Below are 23,682 nucleotides of genomic sequence, written 5' to 3'. Positions count from 1 at the left end.
GGCTTCAATATTTTGATCGCTTAACTTACAGTTTTTCATTTATTAAATATCTGATATCTTCGTTATCACCTTTCTTAAAGTTAAGTTATTCTTCTTATAACTAGAAAAGCATCCCTTCTATTCTTACCTTAAACTTATTAAAAGCGGTCCGCAGTGATTATGGTTATAACTTGACTCTAATAGTTCATTTCCTCATACCTATCTGACAATGTTTCTCATACTGTAGTCAACAATAGAGATAATGACCTGTCATGCGAAAAAAGTTTATCCTATCATTTGTGTATTGCGTTTGGTGATAGCGTCAGTGGTGTCTACATTCCTTTAAATTATCCTCCCTGGTAAACAGTTTACTCAGACCATTCAGCCTTAACTTCTAAAGGGTTTCTCATGTGAGGTTAAAAAGAAAGTATACTCCACAGAGCTATCGGCTAACAGATAGTGGCAGTTAACTTAAGAAATTACCCTTCCTATATTTTGCGTGTGAGCTGTAACTTAACCTATATAGTCCCTACTGTATTATTAAAATTATTTATCCATAATAAAATTAATTTTTAAAAAAAACAAATTTAGAGCCCGGTAACGAATTTAAACCATATGTCATTTTTTATGTTTCGGTCACGTAATTACTAATAACGGTCCTTCTGTAACACGTAAGTTGTTTTTGATTGAAGCAAGCGATGATGCTGTATTCATCTTACCTTAAAAAAAATTCGATAATTTTAACTTGGAAATCTTCTAATAAACATCTAAATAACACTATTAAAGATCCTATTTCAAAAGGCGGAATTTGTGATCGCTGCAGGTGACTTAAATGCCAAACATCCTTCCTGGTATTTTACTATTATCACTGCTAGCCGGTTCCTCGAAAGTTCTATGTTCAGCTGAAGAACTTAGCTCTAGCAATTGTAAGCCCTCGTGGGCCTACTCATTCCTCACTGAAAGGTAGTCATGAAGTGGTTGATATCTATCCTAAATATAGCTTTTTAAACTACTCTATTTTAACTTAGTACTCTGTCTCCCGATTAAAATTACGTGGTTAGTTGTTAGACTGCATACATAGTGCATTCAAACTATCATATTATAGGCATCCATATTTTGGTCGGTGTTGGCATTCTTGCTCCAAGTGCGGCAAGATAAAGGGTTGCGAGTTATGACGAACGCGTCGTGATGCACGCAAAGCCTTTTGTACTTATGAATGGGAAATTGGGCGCACTAACCTTCATTTTGTATGCAAACTCTTAGCGAAGGGGTAGATGGTTAATTGCAAAAGTTGCTATCTAAATTATAAAAAAAAAAAAAAAAGAAAACTTGAAAATGTCTTTAAACTACCCTTATCTTATAGTAGCAGAAGGGTCAAGAAATTAAAGTTTGTAGGAGTCAAGTCATACCATTATGACTTTCGATGCAGTGCATTAAAAGGCTATTACACTATTAAAAAGTAAAGCAGTTTTTATACCTTCAAAAAAAAAGAGAAACGGGAAGAAAATTTTTTTTAAACCCATACACTTGTAAATCAAAATATTCAGTTATTATTATGGACAATGTAAGAAAAAAAGGCTCATATAGACTACGTTCTTACAAATAATTTATTTGACGTAGCACCAAACTAAAAATACTGACTCACTTATTTTAAATACGGAAGCTAGTCATTATTATAGATTTGGAAGATAGTCAGTTTGAAAAAAAAAAGTAAGCAAAAATCTATTTGTCAATAAATATACGGTTCTTCTACCCGATTTGAAGTAGCTGAACAATAGTTGGTAAATAAAGTGAATTACAACTAACCAATAGGTTTTCTTGTTTCAGTGGCACGTCAAACTTGTAACCCTCTCCACTCTACTAAGTCGTGGCAATTACTAAAAACAAATTCTTTTCATAAAGGAAATTTATTTCAATAGTATAACTTTTTACAGTAAGCTGTTGTAATGAGCGTTTCTCCTACAAGAAAAAAGGATATGTTAGCTTCGCTTTTAAAATCTTCAATCGAAACGGAAGGTGCAGCTGCCGGAGAGAACTTTAAATACTTGCCTGCAAAAGGTCCGAGTTGTCTCAGACTTATTTAAATAACTATAACTAAAGTATTAAATTTGTTTATAGTGAGCTCTGAAGGAGATGCTTATAATGACGCGTACAACGATAAAGATATTAACACTAAATTTTTTAAAGATAGTTGTATTACTATAAATCTAGAAGGCGATAGTAATAATGATAAAGTTATTGGGAATAATAGTAGTGTTTCACCCATCACCGATAACGATAGATATAGTAACAGTAACAGTGATAGTATTATCGTGAGAAGTCGCCACGATGTTAGTACTATTAACGATATTATTATGGATGAAGATAACGCTGAAGATATTGATACCAATATAAATAATAACAGTAATTATACATATAATAGTAATAGTACTAGTAGTTTAGATAATAGCTCTGAGAATGCTATTTCTCTTATTGATAATACTAACCTCCAAGAAAACCTAGCTAGCTTGGTTTCACAAGATAATTTAGTTTCTTCAAAGTTTATTCGAGCGCCATTAAAACGTACTCTTTCGATTTCTCTGTCTCCTTATGAGGCTTTTACTCCTTTGGTAGCCGCTGCCTCTAAAGAAGGGAATCAAAAAGATTTACCTTTAGTAAATAGTTTTGGGGAATACGGAGATTCAATTAATTTAGATACTAAAGTATTCCTATCTAAAGATAAGGAATTTTCGGTCAAAACTTCCTGTCTCCATAATTATCAATTTTCTTCTGTTAATAACGAATATTCAAATATATTTAACAACCCCGCCTATAGCTTTTATAATGACTCTTATAATACTGTTGATTATAAGTCCTATTATAACCCAGGTAAGTTTCATCTTTTCCTTTTAAAAAAGTTATATTGATATTACCAATTGATTATATACTAGTGGACTTAAAAGATTCCAATTCAGTTTCGGAATTTATTGACTATAGCAGTAAAGATTATTTTAACTCTAGTATTAAAGCGTCGACAAACTTTAGTTTGTATATCGAAGATGGATCCGCTGCCCCATACAATAAAATAAGAAACGAGATTGAAAAAGATAATGGAAGTATGAGTGACCATGAAAGTAGTGGTAACGAATTAGCCGTGGATTTTTCAACTAGTGAAGAACGTAAGCGCAAAACTCAGAAACAATTAACTAATTTAGAAAAAGGGAATATCAGTTTTCATGCAAATTTTAAAGATTTTGACAAAGTTTATTCTAGGTTTAAATAATTCTCATATTTTAATTTTCAAACTGTTGTAAAACTTTTTAACTGACATTCGTAGTTTCGTACCTTCCACGCCGCCGCTAAACAATAGAACTGGTAACTTTTGTTATAAAAACTTTTATTTATTAAACAAAAAATTTACTTAAAAAAAACCAGATTTATTTTGTAATAACTATCAGTTTACAAAAGTTGCAATTTTTTTTTGTTAAGCCTAAATAATATTATTACGCTTATTCTATCAGCATCTTCAACAAAGCTTTTAAATATATCCTAAAAATTAGTTATAAAAGTTTTATGTTTCACTGTTATTCTATTTTACTTTAAAAGGTTGCAGAATTAATCAAGAAAGTAAATTTAACAAAAACTTTCGCCCCTCCACTATTTCTATATATGGAAGGAACTTTAAAAACTTTTTTAAAAATAAATATGAAATTACTAATAATATTGAAAACATTCCTAATCATTTTTTGAAGCACTTCAGCTACAAGCCGGGTGGCGTTAAAATTATTTTTAAATTTTTCTTTTTTTTAAAATTATAAAAACTTAAAAATTTATTTGTTTAGAGAAACGCAGTTTGAATTGGAGACAACTTTGTAGAAGCAAACGTGCGTATTTTGGGCCACGTGAGAATGATCTAAAACTTGTTGCTAGTTGAGCTTATAATATTTTATTTATTTTCTAATTTCTATTAAACTAATTACTGGAAAAACAGTTTTACTAATTTAAAATTGTTTTAGAATTTCTTAAAATAAAGTAAATCTCGCTAGTAATTTTTTTATTTTTATTGTTACTGTAATTTTTTTTAATTAAATTTTATTTTTTTTAAAACATATCCAAATTATAATTTTATTTACTATAAACTTATTTATTTTGTTTTCTTAAATAAATAATTTCTATTAGAATTTTTCTTTACTTAATTTTTATTAAAAAAAATTAATTATTAATTATTTTTCTATTTATCTTTTTTTTATTTAACTTTAACCCGCTATCAATAATTTTACACCATTTTTATAATATTTAAGAAATTTTAAATTTTAAGAATTACATTAATTAACAAGTTATTATATGGAAAATATATTTATAACTACTAAATCTTTTAATAATTTTAATTTCGTTAGTATTTTTGTAATTATTTAATTGTTTACAAACAATTTTGTCGTATTTTTAACTTTTATTTTTCTTTAATTTTAATTATAAGTTAATTCTTTTAGAAAATTTAAATCAAAGAATTTCTCTCATTGAAGATGAAACAAGTTTTGCTGATAGACTAAAAGTTAGATTTTAATATCTTTTGATAACTAATTGTAAAATAATTTAAAGTATAAATTTTATAATAATTTGTTTTATTTGGATGAACTTTTTTATTTATTAATTTCTCAAAGGCAGTTGTGCATGAAGTTTGCATGGAATCGAGTAAAATTAGCAGTAATAATAATAATAAGGAAAGCGAAGAGGCCATTCAGCAGATTTATTATTTAACTCAAGTACGTTTGGAAATCTTAAATTTAAATTTAAATTATAAAACAAAAGTGGTATTATAAAAATCTTGAAGCGTTTCACTACTTTTATAATATAATTTTGCGTCAGTAGCAATTAGATTTTTAATTAAACATTTTATATAAATTCCGACTTTCTAATTTTTTGGGGTTATTATTTTAATATAGGAAATTTTAAATAAAAGACAAAATGATGTTCAATTAATTCAAAGTACTTACGCGCTACTTTGCGATCTTTTGAGGCATGAAGATGATTTAAAAGTTATAGTAGACAAGAGCATCGCAGAAAAAAGTATATAACTTTAAATAGTTACTATCAAAAAAGTTGCTTAACTAAATTTTATTGATTTTAAATAAATTTAATTAAGTTAATGCTTTTATAATATAAAAAAAATTGTAGAATAATATTTTTTTTAAGTTTCTGAATTCATCTGAAATTTATTTTAATGAAATAATCTTTTTTTCTTAAAGCTTTTGTGCAGCCAAAAAGTGAACAGAAGATATCCGTCCTTTCTAGTGAATCTACAGAACACTTGGCTTTTTAAGGTACGCTCTTATTTTTTTTTGGTTGTATTTTTGATATTTTGCCATTGTTAAGGTTACGCTGTTGCAAATGCGACCAAATAAGAAAATCTAATTTTCTATAAAACAATAAAATTCTGTATTTTGTTTACTGCTGTCGAATTGATTGCAACAATTTTTAATTTTTTGCTCGAAGGCATTCGGATTTACTAAATTATTACATAAAGGGCGCATTTCTACACAATGTTTAATAATTTGTAGGATATAAATGATTTAAATTTTTCATCATAAAGCTTTACACTTTTTCCTGCGGGTTTGGACTGTTCCAGTTTAAAAATTAATTGCCTTCTGATCGGTTTTAATTTTATAATTTTATAATTTTTTACCTGAAAATTAATATTACGCCTTACTAAATCCCCTTTAATCTTCATCCTCCATCCTCTATATAATATAAATTTTTATCGCACATACAAATTTTAGTTCCTTCTTAAGTCCCGCAAATTTACTCTAATTTGAGCGAGATTCTTTGTATATTTTTCTATAATTTGTCCCTTGTAAGTTCGTCAACAGCTAAATAATTTTCCAGAATGCCATCCAAACTACAACGCTTGTAAAATTTTATTAATAGCTTGCCGTGAAGTTCTTCGAGACATAAATATATAAATGTGTACTTCACAGTATGTAAAATCTAAACTACTCGTATTGCTTTTGAAAATAAAAAAAAATCGTAGTTGATTAAATTATCTTCTTCAGTTCACAAGTTACAAGTATTGATTGCGCTAAATAATAGTTACGATTCCATTTAATTATTTTTTTATAACAAGTTCAATAAAGCAGAAGAAGGAGTATGGGACGATAGTTGTTCGTTTACTGAGCTCAGCTCTAACAAGTTTGTTCCCATAGTACTTAGTTTACACTAATAGAAAAGATAAATAGATTGCCTCTAAAGTTTCAGACGTTAAGTCATTCCTAATTTATTTGCCACTTTTTTATACCGATGTTGTGGAAATTTGTTTTATAACTATTTAACAATGATTTTTTAGGTCGTTGTTTCTAAAATAATATTAAGTAAACCAGACTTTAACTTCACTATGATATATTTATTAACTAATTAAGTTATCTCACTTTGCAGAATATTTATATAAATTTATTTACAGCGGTTTGTTAATTTTAAAAGCATAAATTGACTTCTGATAACGGCTTTTCTAACAAATAGTTTGAATAAGGCTGCTAGTATACATCAATACATAAAGTATTATATTTTAGGGGAGCACTGTTTACTTGTAAATTATAAGAGATGGGCCACGGCTTGGTTTTCTTGTTTTAATGCTTTTATACAGCAAAAAAAAGAATTATTTATGAGCTCTACTTATTTTATTTAGTAATTTTACTTCTAAATAGTAACGATAAGAGACTTACAACTTCTTAAAATATATCGTTTACGTAATAAAAGCGCTATAAGATTGTTACAATACTTTATCTGCATTTTTTAATAAATTTATAATACTTTTATAAAAAACCTTGATTTTATCTATAATTTCATAACTTTAAAAGCCTATCAATAACATTATACCTTGTAAGTTTAAATAATGTAAAGCCAAAGGTTCACCAAACTTTTTATTCTGTGAAAGAATAGAAACAAAAACAGCGTTTAGAAGAAATAGGAAAAAAGAAGAATTATAAGCAAGAAAGGAAATAGAAAAAGATACTATAAATTTTAAAAGGCTTCCAAAAGATTGTAGAAGGTAGAAAACAAATCTCTTTTTCTAAAAAAAATAATAAATGGCGACTGACTTGTACATAAGCTTAAATGCTGCAAAGTCTTGCTTTGCGGTAACGATGTATTTTTTTACTATATAACGTTAGAATTAATTTTATAATTTACATCCTCGTCGCAGTCAAGATATGTTAGACTTTAACAAACTTTTATATTGGAGAATTCATTTGGAGGACAAAGAAAAGCATTAAGAAGCTAATTTTAACCTCATTTAACATTTCAACAAAACAGCGTATTACAAGAGTTTAAGCACTGTCTGACTACCTTACTAATTCATTTACTTTTCTAATAATTTCTTTTGTCAAAGGCTTCTTTTTTTTTATTTATTTATTAAAAAAGTCAAAGACTTATTTGTTTGTAACTTTAATTTGATTACTGCATCCCTATAGACAAAGTTAAGGACAAACTTAGAAAGGACTATTGGATTTTCTTAATAAAAAAAAGAATTGAAGTACTATCTAAAATCTTAAGTTAGGGATTTTGAGCAAATTGACTCTCCACGAAGTACGTTTAACTTTTATATAACTTTAAAGTACGAAAAAAAAATTTTGAATATGACCAGTATTACCTGACTCTATTGTTAATATTTTTTAAAAAATAAATATCTGCCGATTTTTTTAATAAATTGCTTACGTTATAATTACTAACTATAAAGCTTAATATTTTTATCAATCAAATTTTTTTTGGTAACTGTAAATTAATTTAAAATTTACTTTAAATGAATTGTATAAAAGTTGAAGAAACAAACAAAACAATTTTAAGTTTACAATTTCGATATTCAAATTATAAGAAATAAACCAACCCTTATAGGTTTGTTGCAATTGTCAACTTAGTCTTTGTCTTGATTTTGTGTACGTCTTGGATCTTCCCAACGTATTCTACTTTTATAGCCGAAGAGATGTTAAGCTTTTTTTTTTATTCTAAGCGCTTAGAAACTACCTAAATATATTTTAAATTTATTGCTTTCTAAATTATAGAAAAGTAAAAAATCTATCGCGCTGGTAGCTTTAAAAAAGTTTTGAAATTTATTTATTTATTAAATTTTTTCAAATAAAGAAGCATCCCTTTACAAGTGATAACTACGTTAGCGGTGAAACCGAGAATTTTTATTGAGTTTGACATCCTTTCGAAGCTTTGTACTTCACTTTTTTACTTTTTCTTTTGTTTTGAACTTTATGTATAGTTTTTGCATTCTCATTAGAAATATTATTACAACCGTTATCAATAAAATTATCATTTAAATTACAATTATTAGTAGTATCACATTCATTCTGACAATCTTTATTATCTTGTTTACTAATTTCATCTTGAGATTTTTCTTTTTCTATATAAGTGTCTTCCATTGCGTTATTATTATTACTATCTCTACTATCCAGTTCTACGCTATTACTACTTTTTTCCTTAATTAAATTCTCTTCCTCCTCGCTGTCGCCTTCACTGCTGTCCATTGCGCCGACCAAAATGTGAACATCATCCAAATTCTCTTTGATTTCATCCTTTTTCTTCTCGGTCTGCCCTTCCTCGCAGTGACGGCGGCCCTCCACGCTGTTCTCAGCGGGGCAAATTTCCTGTTCTGCGTTGTTTTCAACGTCAATTTCCTGTGCAAATTTAGCTTTTCGAAGGCTTTTCAAAAGCTCTTTTGCTAGTTTTGACTGTTCCACAGTTTCTTGGGTTCGGCCCTGATTTATTTTTATATGAAAAAAGTGCCAATTTTCTTTAAAAAATGAACAATTCAAAAACTCAGTAGAAAATATTTTTTTTAGAACTCATTATAAAAGCAGACACTGACCGATTTTTTTGATTCTTCTTTCTGTAGTTTTTGTTTTTCAATCCTTGCTAATCTCAATGCTTTTCTTTTTTGTACTTCTTTAGCGTCTTCCGCCGCTTTTAAGTTTTCCTCGTGCGCTCTTTTCAAAGTTTCACTATAAATTTAATGTTTTTTTTAAAATTTGTGGGATAGCAGTCAATACGGAAGAGCCCTACTAAAACTTTCCGATTGTTCCAAAAAAATCTTCGGGAGAGGCGACCTCCGGGTACTTATAAAAGGCTACAACGTCGTTATAGACCTTCACGTAAGAAATAGATTAAAAAGATTCGAGTCTAAAAATTAAAATCAAATATTCAGGCACATGATTTTAATTTTTTATTTTTTTAATGAATATTCCAAGGGCTGTTATAAATAATTATATAAATATAATAATCTATAAAATATTTTTGTTAGGGTAAAAGCTTTTCTCTCAATTTAATTATGTGCACAATGCTAAATTGTTATATATTTACAAAGTAAATTGTTAGATACAAAGTTCTGCATCTCGATTTAATTATCATATGTACTTTACAAAGTATTTTTGTTCATTATTAAGATTTGCATCTTAAATTTAAGTTAATTTTATATTTCAGTGCTACTTCTGTATTTAAATTTATTTTTACAGAAAACTTTTTATAAAGCATTTTACGATTTTCATAAATTATTTTGTTGTAAAATTCTAATTATTTAAATTTAAAATTCAAGTGATTCTTAACACCACAACCAACAACTTTTTTTTAAGGTTTCGTGAAACCTCCAGTAAAATTTTCATATACCTAAATAATTTGGAAAAAGGCGCAAAATTTAAAAGAAATTTGTAAAAACACTAATTGTGGTGCGCTTTACTAACATTATATAAAATATAATAGATATTAAAAAAATTGAGGAAGGAATTAATAATTAATAAGGAAAAAAGATTTTAATTATATAGAAATAAGCCCATTTAATTAATAAAAATTTTGTGTTTTTAATCTTTTTTTTTATTTTTAAAAGTTATGAAAGAAAAGAAAAATATATAATATATTCTATAAAAATTAATAATTTTTTGTTATAAAGAACTCTAAAGGTTACAGATTTTAGTAAAATTTAGTTTTTAATTAATTTATAAATTCTTTTTGTATGTTAAATATATTTTTTATTTTTATAATTATTATAATAATAAATAGTTCTGACAGAATCTATCTTTTTTTTACTTTGAGATTCTCGACAAATTTCTTTATTTTCTTAAAAAAAGCCTTATATGAGATAATTAGATTCTCAATATCTTTATATTTTTTTTACAAAAGTAATATATTTGTAAGTAAAAAAAATTGATAATAATAATAATAAAACTTATTGAAAATATCTATTGCATGCTTTACTTTTATAATTATATTTTCTTATGACATTGTAAGAAACAATTATATAAAGAGCAAATGCTGAAGTCTACTGCTTCAAGAAATTTATAAAAAAAATGAAAGCAGTAACGTTAAGAATTTAAAATTTAAAATTTTATTTGTAAAAATTAAAAGTTTTTATAATAAAGTATTATTGAACTATTTTATTTTAAGGACCGCTAAAAAAAAATACTTTTGAGTTTTATTGAGCAATAGTCTTTATTAGAGAAAGGTTTTACATAATTATAAAAAAAAATTATAAAAGTTACAACTGCAGTACTTAGTAGTTTTCGTGGTTAAATAAACTAAGTTGCAAGCTTATGAAGACTTTATAGAAATTTGGTGATTGTCTTTATTAGTATACATTTTTAACTGTACATTATAAAAAAAATATGAAAAAATATTAAAATGGTAGTTATTATTAGTTTTTTGTTACCAAAAAAATTAACTTGCAAGCTAAAAAAACAAATTTTACCGAGCGAATGACTCTGCGATGTATATTATACAATAAAATGTCTGTATTTAGTAATTTTTGTTAACTACGGGTTCATAATGGAAAAGAAATTTAAAAAAAAAAAAGGGGAGTTTTTATAGTTTTCTTAGTTCAAATAAAATAATTTGCAAGCTTATGAAAGCAGCTTATAAAAACTTTACAATTTTGGTCTTTTTCTGGTATACATTTTGAGTGTTCAATAAAATATAACTATAAATAAAATTAAGCTGGCAGTAGTTATTATTTTTGATTACCAAATAAATTAATTTAAAGCTTAAAAAAAAACTTGAGAATTATAATAAAAATCTTTATTTTTAGGTATTTTTACATGGAAAAATATTTTTAAAAAAATTAAAACGGCAGGCTCTATTAGATTTGTTAATAGATAACTTGAAAAAAACTTACTATAATTTTAATAAGAATGTCTTTTTTAGTGTATATAATATAAGAAAGTGGCAGTAGTTACTAATTTTAACTAACAAATTATTTTACAAGCTTAAAAACTTGACAGAATTTTAATGAAAGTCTATTAGTGTGTATATTTTTACGTGTTCAAATTAAAATGGTAGTAGTTATTATTTTTGTTACCAAATAAATTATTTTAGATGCTTAAAAAAACTTAACAAAATTTTAATAAGAATGCCTTTTCAGTGTGCATAATGAATAAAATGGCAGTAGTTATTTACTTTTGTTATCAAAGAAATTAATTTACAAGCTTACCTCCAACATTTCTTCGTACTTGGAATTTAAATCTTCCACATTATTTTTCAAATGTTCGAAAAACTTTTTAAACTCTTCAATGAAGAAGTCATTTTCTTCCTATTTATATTAAAAGAGGTAAAAGAGTTTTTAGTTATAGCTATAACTCTAGCAAAAGAATTATATTTAAAGTAATAATAAATAAATAAATATTTGTGTTAGTAACATTATTTAAAAATAATAATAAATAAATCAATAGTGTTAGGAATAATAATAAACGAATTATAAAAATAAATATAAATTCATAATAATAGTAAACAATAAAAAAAAATTAATAATAAATAAAATATGTTTAAAAACTTTTTCGCTTTTAGACAAAATATTGAGTTCTTCTTTTAGAAGCTTCAGGTTTGCATTAGACTCTTTGATGTCTTCTCTTAAAAGATGAAAGTGAACATCAGCACATTCTTTTACTAAAAAAAAAAGTAAAATTATAAACTTCTAAGATAAAATTAAATAAAAATTGGCTTCCGAATTACTTTAAATTTATTTAAAAATTAGCAAAGCAAAAAAATTCAAGATATATTAAACTAGAATTTTAATTTACTTAATATTTATATAATAATTAGGAAAGCAAAAATAATAGTTATTAAAAATATAGTTGTGATTTACTTAATTTTACATGATAATTAGCAAAGTTTAAAAGAAATATATATATACATGAACTTTAAGTTACTTAATATTTATATAATAAATAGCAAAGCAAAATAATGATTAATAAATCGGAATTTTTACTTATATAATATATAAATAAATAAATAGCAAAGCAAGAAAAATTAAATATATATCAAAAGATTTCTGATGTAATTAATGTTTATATAATGATTAGCAAAGCAAAAAATATATAATAATATATATCAAATTCACTATTATTTTTAGCCAAAAAATACAAACATTTTCAAGACTTACTGTGCTCGTGAGGTTCTTCAAAAACTTTCCCTAATTCCTCGTCTTTATATATTGTCTGCATTTTTAATTATCATTACTCATAATTTTTTCTAAGATTTTGAAAAATCTTAAATATATGCTAAAAAATTTAGTTAGTTTTAATTACATATATTAATTTAATTCGTTTCAAGCATGTTATAATTTTGTTTTATAATAAAATTTAAAACATCGGTCAACCTTTACGTAGTTATTTTTCATTTATTTAAAATTTTAATTTTAAATACAAATAGACCTTTTACTTTTATTCCTATTCACATTTTTTTTAAGGTTCACACCAATCAAAATTATAATTTTAAATATATTATCTTTAAACCTACTTTTACTTTAGTGGTTACTTTCCTTTTCTGATGAAAGTTCTTAATTCTAACGTATATTTTTTGCACTTTTATTATTAATTTTTTTTTTTAATAATTCCGCTAATCGAATTTATTTTAAATTATTCAGTTTCAAAAAGTATAACAATACTATATAATAAACCTATTTAATTATTATATTATAATAAACTTTACAACTGTTATTTTTTTTGCTTTTATTATAAGAATTTCTTAACTTCTTTTCTTTACAAATTTTTACATACATTTCATAAATTATACATACCAATCAATATTTATTTAATATTAGATGTATTATAAAACTTTCCCTTATGTAATTTTTTTTTAACTTAATAATAAAATTTAACGCAATTATTATTCTAATAAATAATTTTTTAATAAATTTTTTGTTAACATTACCTATATCTTTAATTATATTTTTTTTTTTAATTTTTTAGCACTGCTTAAATTTTCTTCTTCCTAAACTTTTATTTATAGTTAACCAACAGTTTATGATATGTTTTTATCAATATAAAATTTTTTTATACTCAAAAGCTTGTAAGTGAGTTTACAATTAAATATTAAAAGATTTGTAAGCTAATATATTTCTTTTGAAAATTTACTTCGTTGAAGATGCACTTTCACCGAAGTTTAATAACATCTTTTATAGGTTCATTACTGTAAAGATTTACTGGATTATAACTTTTTTTTAATTGTCCATTTTTTATTATAAGTTCTTTTTTTTATAATTAAAGACTTATATTTTTTTTAATTTTTATTTTTTGAAGTTATATATATAACTTATAGTTTAATACACTATTAAAATTTATAAAATTTAGATCAAAATTATATTATTTTTTTTTTTGGTGAATGCTCAAAATAATTTCAATATAAAAATATATTTGACTTATCATATTTTTATTTTCCTTTTTTTTTTAAAATTTATAGTTTAGCCCTCAAATTAGTTTAAGTTAATAATTATTTTAGTCAATCCGCTTATTAATTTTCTTTAGTAACACACTTCGAAGTATTTAGAAAATATTATTTTATTTCTCACACATAAATCTTAATTTTTTACGTTATTTTACAAAATTATAGAGGCTACTCCCCAATAATTTAGATCAATTTCTTTAGTAAATCTGCTTATCAATTTTTATATAAACAAATATTTAAATATATATGAAATAGTATTGTTTATATTAGCAACTTTTTAAATCTTTTTAATGTTCAATTTCAGAGATTACTAAACAAAAATTTAGTAGCTCGAATTTTTATTTTAGCCTCTTATTAACTGAAAAAATAAATTAAATTATATACATAAAAAATATATTTTATTTAATTTATATAAACTTTTTTAAGCTTCTCGTTAATTTTTAATTTATACTGTTTGCTACACAGAAAATTTTAAAAATTAATTTTTTGGTAAATCCACTTTTTCATTTTTGTATAAAATATAATTGTATACTTATAAAATATATTTAGTCTTTTATTAATTTATAAATAAATATAGTTTACTACACTGATTAAAATGAACTCAAATATTAATTTTTTAGAAATTCAACTATAACTTTTATATACAAAAGATAGTAAAAATATTTATAAAATAACAACAATGTTATTTTATAAATATTTTTACTACACGATAATTTAGATTAGTTTCCTAACTGAATCCGCCGGTTAATTTTTTTTATAGATAAAATTTATTCATAAATATTTAGAAAATATTTTATTTTTTTATATTTATAGCACCCTTTAAAACCTTTTTGTTAATTTTTAAATTCAGAGTTTACTACACAAAGTTAAGATCCAAATTAAAATTTTGTTTTAGATTTCTACAGTTTGCCACACAAAATTTAAATTTAAATTAATTTTTTTTAGTAAATCCGCTTACTGATTCAAAGTATTTATATAATAATATTAAAATTTATATATTTATTCTTTTTGTTAATTTTTTAAACTTAGTAAATCCGCCAATTTAAATTTACCAGGAAATTTTATGTTTATAGAAAAATATTTTATTTCATTTCTATAAAATTTTTTTCTATTCTTTTTGTAGAAATTTAGCATCTAAGTAATTGTAGCAATCCGTACTTAAAAAAAACTAACCTCCGCTAAAAAATTTAGAAGATTTTTTTTCCCGCATATGCTTTTTACGCTCGATAAACTCGTGAGATACGAAAGTTGAAAGCCAAAAGAAGGCCGAACATTTTTGAAACTCGAATTCATATAATTTCCCAGCAAAAGTATGATTTCAAGAATCTTTTGAAATTTCTTGTTCGTTTTGAGCTAAAATAATAATATATATTTAAAAAATAATAATAATAGTAATAATAAGGATATAGTTACTTCTTTTGAGGCAAAAGTAACGCATTCCACCCACTTTTCCAATTTAGTGTGCAGCTCGTTGTGTTCTCTCTTTTAAATTATTATTATCAAAAAAAGTTTTATTATTTCAATAATAATAATAATCAACTCAAACCGCCGACGGGGCCACTAAAAATTATGTAAGTCACGAAAAAGACCAATAGATATCAAGTAAGCTTAATAACACGTGGTTTGGGGAACCAATTGTGTTCTAAAAATGATGTACTCTCATTATAATGAAGTTCATTCTCTCTTTAAATCGTTTGATTTTCGAGATTTCCTTCATGAACCGATTCGAAAGTGCGAGTTTTTCGATGTCGCCTTCAAAAGTGTCAAGTTTTTCTTTTTCCTTTTCGTCCGGCGCCCATCTTGAGTACATATCATTATTTTTTATTATTATTTATATATAATTTATACTTTACGAGGTAAAAATTAAGTTAAAAAAAACCTTTTAAAAGCAACCAATAGGCTCAAAGATAATTCGGGATGCTCTTCAGTGTCGCATTTGAGGAGTCTCTCTATCATATTTATATTTTATTATAATAATGTTAATAATAAAATTTAAAAAGTACTATAATTCATTAAAAAAAGTGATTATGATCACTAAATTTAAAAAGTTCCCGGATTTTTAAGCAACAACTTAACATACAACAACGATTTTAATGATTTTTGAATTAAAAACTAAAGTTTTTCTTTGTAAACATGAAAAAAAGGATAACTTTTATAGAGATATTTTTACTTCTTGATGAATTCATTATTATAATTGTATATATTTTTTATTTTTAAGAAAAAAAGTTTATCAGAAACCCTTACTGATATAATCTGTATAAATATATTAATTTTTTTTATGTTTATTATAAATATTATTTTTACTTATTAAAAAGTTCGTTATACTTCTTCTCAGTATTTTATTTTAATGAAAAAAAAAAAAACTTTTAAAACCTTTTACCCACTGCACCGTTCGCTTCGAGACGAGATTGGTTAGCAAAATAGACAAGTTGTATGACTTTTTCGGGTCCATTACATCGATGTAAGTTTCTGGAATGTATAAAAATATATATTTTTTTTGTTGGGACAAAATATTTAAAAGGCAAAATAAATAATGAAAACTAAACTGTTAACCAACTATAAAAAATCGTATTGGCTATTTTAATTTTTTTGTAAAAGGTTAAAAGCTTGATGGAAAAAACCAATCGGAGCTCGTACGACATCTCATTGGCTATATAAGTTTTTTTTAAATGAAAAGAGCAGCACCTTTTAGCTTGTTTTCGGGCTCACCATTAGATAAAAAGTGACTCTTTTTGTTGCAGAAATGCATTTCAAGGTCGCTATATAGTAATCATAATAAGCAACCCACCAATTAATATTAAGATCATAAAAAATGTTACTTCCAGTTTATCGAGTCAATGAATCTCTCCTCCTCTACGTTTTCCCAAAATGAACCCTTTACTTTGAAATAAGGCACCTAAATATATTTTATCAGTATCAGTTTATGTGGACTGGTGTAATTTGGTACTCTTTGTTAGCCTTCATGCAATTATTATAATGGAGTCTGCGTTGTTCTTATTTTGATAATTATAAAAATGATTTTGACTTCAAAAAAATGCAACCAAATAATAACACCGAGCCAAATCATACTTTTTTGGCCCAATTTTTAAATGGATTTTAATTTTCTTTAGCGAGCAGAATTGTTGGCCCCAGTATTATTATTACTTTATCCAACTTTTTGGATCAATAGAAATAATGAAAACATTAATTTAGCTTACTGAACTCCAGTTCATTCTCTTTAGTTGCGTACTAGCAACAATTTTATAAGGCTTTTTTCTGTACTTGTCGCCATGTGCTGATCCGGGCGGGGGCGGAGGAGGGGGCGGAGGAGGCACCATTGGTAGCGCGGGCGCTTCATCATTGGCTATTTCTTCGTCGAGTTTAATAACAGTGTCTTCTATAAGTATTACGTATAAAAAATATAGGATTAAGTTTTATTATATATTTATATGTTCATTATATAAGTTGAAGTTGTGGGCTATAAATTCTTGTTACAAAAAGTATTAAAATTCGATTATGTAAAAAAAATTAAAAATTCATTATAATCAGTGACTAGTTTTACTGGATTTAATGAAGTTTTATAGTCTCCAACATCCATAAGTTATTTTATAGGAAAGCAAAGAAAAACAAAAAGTTAAGAAAGTTCAAAACATATTTAAGCGCTCCCAACCAAACAAAAACCAAAAGCTATTGGTGTCAACCACATTAAGCTCACCAATAAGCGTTTTGCTAAAAAACTATTCATAAAAATGACATTTAACAAAAATAACGAAGAAAACGAAGTCATAAAGAATAAAGGAGCATTACGATATACAAGAAGACCTTCTAAAGTCGCAATGGCCGTCGAGTATAGTCGATCGGTTGGAGGGGTGTATATCGAAATGGATGTGTCTGCATACGAATAGATGAAAATTTTTTGGAGGGGGGAGGTGTGGATTCACTAAAAAAAGTGTATTTTTTGCTGAAAAAAGCAACCATATAATTTTATTTTCTAATATAAAAAAACTTTTTAATGAAAAATGTAAGAATAGAAGCTACTCCCACAAATGGAATGCTACAGAAAAAAGCCCCAATAGAAGTAAAAAAAATTGCTGGGATGCAAGTTTGTAAAGTGTTTGCAATAATAATAGTAAACATTGTGACGAACTTGCACCTTGCGAAAGAGTTCTTTTGCAGGACAGCGGGACGGGCGCGGGACCGAGCCCAAGGACTTCCCGTAGCGCATAAATGGGGTCATTTTCTACTTCGTTTGACCGGCGCCCTCCTGAATACCATTAATTATTATGAAATTAAAAAAATAAGAAAATTTTTTTTAGTATATATATTAAAATATCATGTGAATAACTACTTCAGTATTTTTAATGCGTTGCGCATATTAAATACTTTTAAAATTGAATAGATCCAGTATATAATGAATCCCAAACAAACCAATAGATTTAAAGATAATAAAAGTATAAAAAATATGAATACTAAAATGTAAGGCAAACCCAATCGTATTATGCCGTCTGGATTGGCGTCTCGATATTTGTCCAAATTATTAATGATCTCTTCTAATATCTTTAAAAAATCCACCAATAAGTATATAAATAAAGCGCCTATAAAAGTTCTTTTAAAGAACTCCATATTCACTAAAAATGTGACACCGGAAAAAGTATATAATGAACAACAATTTTAGTGAGCTTTATAATTTTGGTATAAAAGAAAGCAAAAATGTTTATATGTAAATATATAAAAAAGAGCAAATAGTAACTTTTTATTATAATAATAAAGAAATATACATATTTTAATGAAAAATAAAAGTTTCTATACTTTTTTGAATTTTATTAAAAACATAAGAAAAAGGGAACCAGCAAAGTGATATTTATTGTTATAAATATATAATAATAACATCTTTAACGATTTTGTTACTACTACAATGTTTGAGCAGCTCACCAAAATAAGAACCGACCAATAATCAAGAATATACCCTAGCGCGTGATCGTTGCGTATGGCAAGACGCTTTCAAACGTTTAAGAAGTTCCAAATGGGAGCGATCGAGCGCCTCAGAATTGCTATTTTTTAACTCCTCCAACTGCTTTTTATTTTCTACAATAAAGTAAATAAAGATAGTAATAAGTAAAAAAAACTTTCAAAAGAGTACCAGTTATAGACTTATCAAGAAGATAAAGTTTGTCAATTATTTTTTTATGCTCCGTATGCTACAAAGCATTTCAATAATAAGTAAATATACATATTTTATATAAATATAGATAAGTAATAAATAAAAATATATTGCATAAATAATAAATATATAAATATGAACATACTTTAAGTTTTGTCTGCTTATAAAAAATCTCCGACAGTTGATGCACGTACGACTCGGCATACTTTAACTTCTCCTCGTTTATCATAGGCTATAATTTATATAAATATAATAAAAATACAATGAATACATGAATACATTAAATACTTATATGTAAAAAATAATAAAATATTATTTAATATATATAAAAACACAAAGAAAGCAGGAAAAACCACACCAGTCGGAAAATTTCTGCATCCACGTGGAAGCATGCAAAGTCCGGATCATAGCCGTCCCTTACAATCTTCAAAAAAATTACATTTTCAATAGTTTTTATGCGTTATATTATTAGTTTATTAAACTTTTTCTAATAGCGCCAAAACAAACGCCAGACGCGCTCTTTGTGTGCAATTGACCTTGACGTCCGCGCCGTCCGGGTCAACGCTGCAGTAAATTAAATAATTATGGTTATGAATGATTCATTATTTATAATTATTCACAGTTGCATTAAAAACAATTGTTGGAACAAATTTGTTAAGGCAAAGTTTGCAGTAAATCCTCCCGTCAAATCGCCGAGAATAGAGTAAACGTCGTCCACGTGGCTCAACTCTTTCATGGCTCTCTTTATTTATTTTTTCATGATTTTTAATACACATCCTTACAGTACAAAGCATAAAAAAAAATAGGTACGTTGATTCTTTCATTAATAATCTGAATATCTCTGTAACTATTTTTTTCCCACGCGGCTATGTGCGTCACGAGGCCGTCTTCTAAACTTTCAGACTTTTTTAGTTTTTCAATTTTTTTTAAGAGCCCTAAACGTAATGATAGAATAATAATGATAGTAATGGCAATAGGAATAGTGGATACCGGCCGCCGCGAATTCGTTTCTGAGATTCATGCGCATATCAACGGTGAGATATTTAGAATTTACTATCGCGTTAATTAGCTGCATGCCTTTATTAAAAAAGGATATACATAACAATAAAAATAATGAAAAACTTCAAAAAATATAAAAAACAAATTTAAATTTTAAAAAAATTATTTATTACTCTTAAAAATTTACATATTAAAAATAAATAGAAACACAATAAATAAAGTGAAAATATATTTTATATTTTTATGAATATAATTTTTAATTTAGTATTTTTGTTTGCTTTGCTGTAGAAAACATTTATAAACTAAATTCTAAATCTTTTTATATTATAAAAATAAAATTACAAGTCAGATTAAACAAATTTAATAAAAGCTTTCTATGTTTCGAATTAGCTTATAGTTTAATAATAATAGTATTAATAAAAGATTTAATTCTAATAAGGTCTTACTTTTATTTTTTTAAGGACTGTAAAGTTGTTGTTTATTATTATTGTAATTATAATTTTTATTTATTAATAACTTTTGGTGGATATTTTTATTAAAGAGTGTAACAGTACAAGTAAGCTCTAAAGTGGAAATGCCGGAGTCCAATAAAGTCATCAAATGCTGGAATCTACAGAGATTTTAATTAAAGTTTTAATTCTATTATAAAAATTCTAAATTAATTTTATAATATATTTTATTTGTCGGGAAAATTCTGGAATTTTTAGACTATTTGTCCCGAATAGTCGGCATATTTGATCCTTTAAAGTTTCAAAGCTCATATTACTCAGACAGTATTGGTTTAATTTAAATTCCGCATTTCGTAATTAATTCAAATCTTATATACTTTCATAGTGATAATAATAATACAATCTCAAGACCTGTACTTTTCTTTTCGCAGTCCCTTCAGCGACAAGAGAGCCTCCATAGAATTCTGATGGCCCAAACAATTTGCTTATTTTTGATGAAAAGATTAACATAATTTATATAAAAAATAAAAAAACTGTGCGAGCAGTAAAGTTAATAATAATTAAAAGCCAATAAGAAAATACCAAGTGCCACTACTCCTAAAATTTCTAAAACATCACCGCAAATTTTAATGGTTTTCGAATCCGCACTGATTAATTTTGCAATGATTTTTAAAATTTGTAAGTTCCGGACAACCGCACAGAAACCCTAAAGAAAATTTCAAACTTCGATTAACCAAAAAAAATTATAATAGCATAAGCCTTCATCTTTGTAATAAGTAAATTATTATAGGTAAAGTGTGTGCTGATAAATTTTACTATAATACCTCCGCAGTTTTCATATACGTTATGAGACACAATATACTGGTTAAAAAAAATACGTGAGAAAAAGAAGTTGTAAAGAAATTATTTATAAATCTTTCTTTGCGTTGACTTTTTATTTTTAAAGGCTAACACAACTCTTAATTTTTGGTACTACTTTTGCTTAACTTTTACATACTATTTATATATTAATTTATATATAACAAATTTTTATTTTTACTATATTGTCTAATATGTACTACTAAAAAAAACGAAAAGATTTCTGAATTAACGCTTTAATATAAAATGTGCGTAGTTAAAAGATTTCACAATTAACACTAATTCCACATCATATAGACTCATAATTAGTTTTAAAAGTTCATAAATATTACGCCTAACTTTTAGCTAAGTAAATTTTTGAAGAAGAGTAGTAATCTATATACCATTCATGCAGAGCTTCTTCAGTTTCAGAAGTTTGTTCGCGGTGATAAAGTTCGGTGATGATGAAACCAAGGGTGTCTATTCCCTTCAAGCGATCAAAATTAAGTAACCATCTATAAAAATTCAGAGAACAAAACTTTATTTCAAGCCTTTAGCGAAAATAATATGAATATACTGTGGAGTTTCGATAAAAAAAGAGCTCCTCAAAGCGATAAGTTTGTTTTTAATGTGAGCGCAGGGAGTATCTTTGGTGTTGAACAAAGTGTTCAGATCCTAAACATAAACACGAACGACCGTTAAAGCCTACTTTATTAGAAAAATTATAACTTGCAACTCTTCATGCTCGTGTAATTGTAACAAAAATAGTAAAAAAAAGTGCACTGTTTGGTTTAAAAAATAATTTAAACACGAAGTTCTAACAAAGCAAAAAATTAGGCGAAAAGTTTGCTGGAGGACATAGGGAAGAACCAATGGGGAAGAAATAGAACAATTCTTTTATAAAAGTAGCACCTCGACTATCTGCTCAGCAGACTTTTGGCGTGGCGTGTGTTTGGAGCGGTAGTTTATTATAAAATTCCATTTCTGAACATTAGAGAATTTTTCATAGGCGGCACTGGTAAATAATCGGTATTAACAAGCTTTTTTTCTTTTATATGCCGAACAAAAACTTTATATGATGGTTGTATAAGCTGAACGAAAACTAATATTTAGGAGTTTATGGTTAATAGAGAAATAAACAATATACAACCGTTGCTTTTCTTTGATGCCCATCTCTATTAATACCAAGTAAAATTGAACGTTAAGTTCATCCTCGTTACAACTAATCAAAGATAGGCTTTGAGAAGAATACCTTTTAAAAAAAGATAAATACTGTATATAACTTTTCTGGGAGAGGATTCAAGGTGGTGTCTTTTTTTAAATATTCCGCATTTTTTTTTGGAGTATGCTTATGTTCTTTGTGCAGTGATACAGCCTAATGCTCATAGCTGAGTGAAACAATTTAATAGGAAAATTAATTAATGTATCCGACCTCATACAAAGCTTTACTTGTTGAAGAAAGTTTTTCTTCCTTATTCCGGAAATTTTTTTTAAAGATAAATAGTAAATAAATATATTATAATACTTTGCTGAAACGGAAGGAAACATTCGGAAAACATTCAACAGCTTCAGCAATAACTTGTTCTTGGATAGTATCAATATGAGTATCCACAATAGTTTCAGCGTTGGCGTCGTCTTCTAAAAATTTATTTCTTTTCAAAGCAAATGGGGCACCTTTATTCATAGTGGTAAAAAGTTAGTGATAATATTTATAAAATTGAATCCACCTTTGAAGGTATTTAACTTAACTTGATAGTAATAACTTTATAAGAATATATCAAACTGAAAAGAGTATTACTTAGCGAGCGGTTATGATGGCCTCTCTCTATCAAAGATTTCTTTTTTTGCAAGTTATTGTATAACTCTAATGTGGAAATGGTCTCAAGATCCTCAGTGCTATCTTCTTCTTTGAGTTCTTTACCCAATTTCGTCTGTAGTAAGAGGTTATTTTATCAAAAATAAAGTTTCATAACATTTTCAAAAGTTATATAGCCAACTGCGTGGATTGTCGACGAACTACGTCTAGGCAACCAAGTAGTTGGCATCTTTATAAAAATTCAATTATTTAATAACTTTATTTAGTATAAAAGTAAAATGCGATTAAATACTAAATTAAATAACTAGACTTTTTTTTAAAACATTGCAGATCTAAAAAGTTATAATCAAACGATACAACGATTAGAAAACATAAGCCGATTATTTGTCAATTCATGATAAAAATAACCACTTAAGGTTACACGGATTCTTATTACTGGCAACTAGATTACGAAAATTAAAATAAAAAAATTTTGGTGACCGGGAAAATCGGTATGACCCGTCCTTGTTGGCTATTCCGTGTTTTAACTTACGCATGTTTTAAATTCTGAAAGACAAATATATATCAATTAAGTAGCACTGTTAGAGAAAAAATTAAACCAGAATTTTTCGTAAAACCTGGTTAGTTTTTTTTTTATGGAAAAGACCATCGATAATTTTTTTTTTGATGTCATTTTTTAAAGTGGGCATATATAGCATAATTCACACTAAATTACGATTTTTTTGGTTTGTGGTTGTAATAAAAGTTGCTTGACTGCTTGAGTTTTTAATTAAACATGCATT

General features: G+C 26.1%; 1 protein-coding gene and 1 long non-coding RNA gene across 2 annotated transcripts; one reads left to right on the top strand and one right to left on the bottom strand.

Annotated features, from left to right (window-relative positions):
* Nucleotides 1-4,448: 4,448 nt before the first annotated feature.
* On the top strand, nt 4,449-5,281 carry LOC135120662 (uncharacterized). The gene is made up of 4 exons (XR_010278682.1): nt 4,449-4,510; nt 4,620-4,721; nt 4,902-5,025; nt 5,205-5,281. It is a non-coding gene; the product is annotated as an uncharacterized LOC135120662 (long non-coding RNA).
* A 2,857-nt stretch (nt 5,282-8,138) lies between these two features.
* LOC135120676 (protein diaphanous homolog 3-like) lies at nt 8,139-22,768 on the bottom strand. Its single transcript, XM_064045015.1, has 32 exons — nt 22,610-22,768; nt 21,662-21,759; nt 21,489-21,599; nt 21,072-21,108; nt 20,830-20,953; nt 20,659-20,731; nt 20,353-20,408; nt 19,790-19,876; nt 19,610-19,734; nt 19,420-19,541; nt 19,282-19,363; nt 19,158-19,223; nt 18,945-19,031; nt 18,779-18,836; nt 18,605-18,723; nt 18,126-18,195; nt 17,792-17,902; nt 17,461-17,529; nt 16,857-17,035; nt 16,479-16,555; nt 16,345-16,418; nt 16,033-16,128; nt 15,539-15,608; nt 15,317-15,458; nt 15,073-15,141; nt 14,833-15,012; nt 12,377-12,431; nt 11,768-11,880; nt 11,429-11,527; nt 9,016-9,098; nt 8,822-8,954; nt 8,139-8,711 (listed from the first exon to the last, which is right to left on the bottom strand). Exons 1-32 carry the CDS (start codon nt 22,766-22,768, stop codon nt 8,139-8,141), a joined length of 3,597 nt encoding a protein of 1,198 aa, XP_063901085.1.
* Between the last annotated feature and the right edge of the window lie 914 nt (nt 22,769-23,682).

The sequence above is a fragment of the Zophobas morio genome, unplaced genomic scaffold (assembly GCF_036711695.1).
Source record: "Zophobas morio isolate AGI-343-1 ecotype UQ-CSIRO unplaced genomic scaffold, CSIRO_AGI_Zmor_V1 ptg000407l, whole genome shotgun sequence".
Taxonomy (NCBI): Eukaryota; Metazoa; Arthropoda; class Insecta; order Coleoptera; family Tenebrionidae; genus Zophobas; species Zophobas morio.
This window is presented reverse-complemented; position numbering and strand designations above follow the sequence as displayed.

Coding starts and splice junctions, on each gene's coding strand:
- LOC135120676 (XM_064045015.1), bottom strand. CDS start 22,768: ATGAATAAAGGTGCCCCATTTGCTTTGAAAAGAAATAAATTTTTAGAA. Junction 19,877..20,352: donor TTCCACTTTAGAGCTTACTT/GTACTGTTACAC, acceptor TTTTTAATAAAG/GCATGCAGCTAATTAACGCG. Junction 18,724..18,778: donor TCTTGATAAGTCTATAACTG/GTACTCTTTTGA, acceptor ACTTTATTGTAG/AAAATAAAAAGCAGTTGGAG.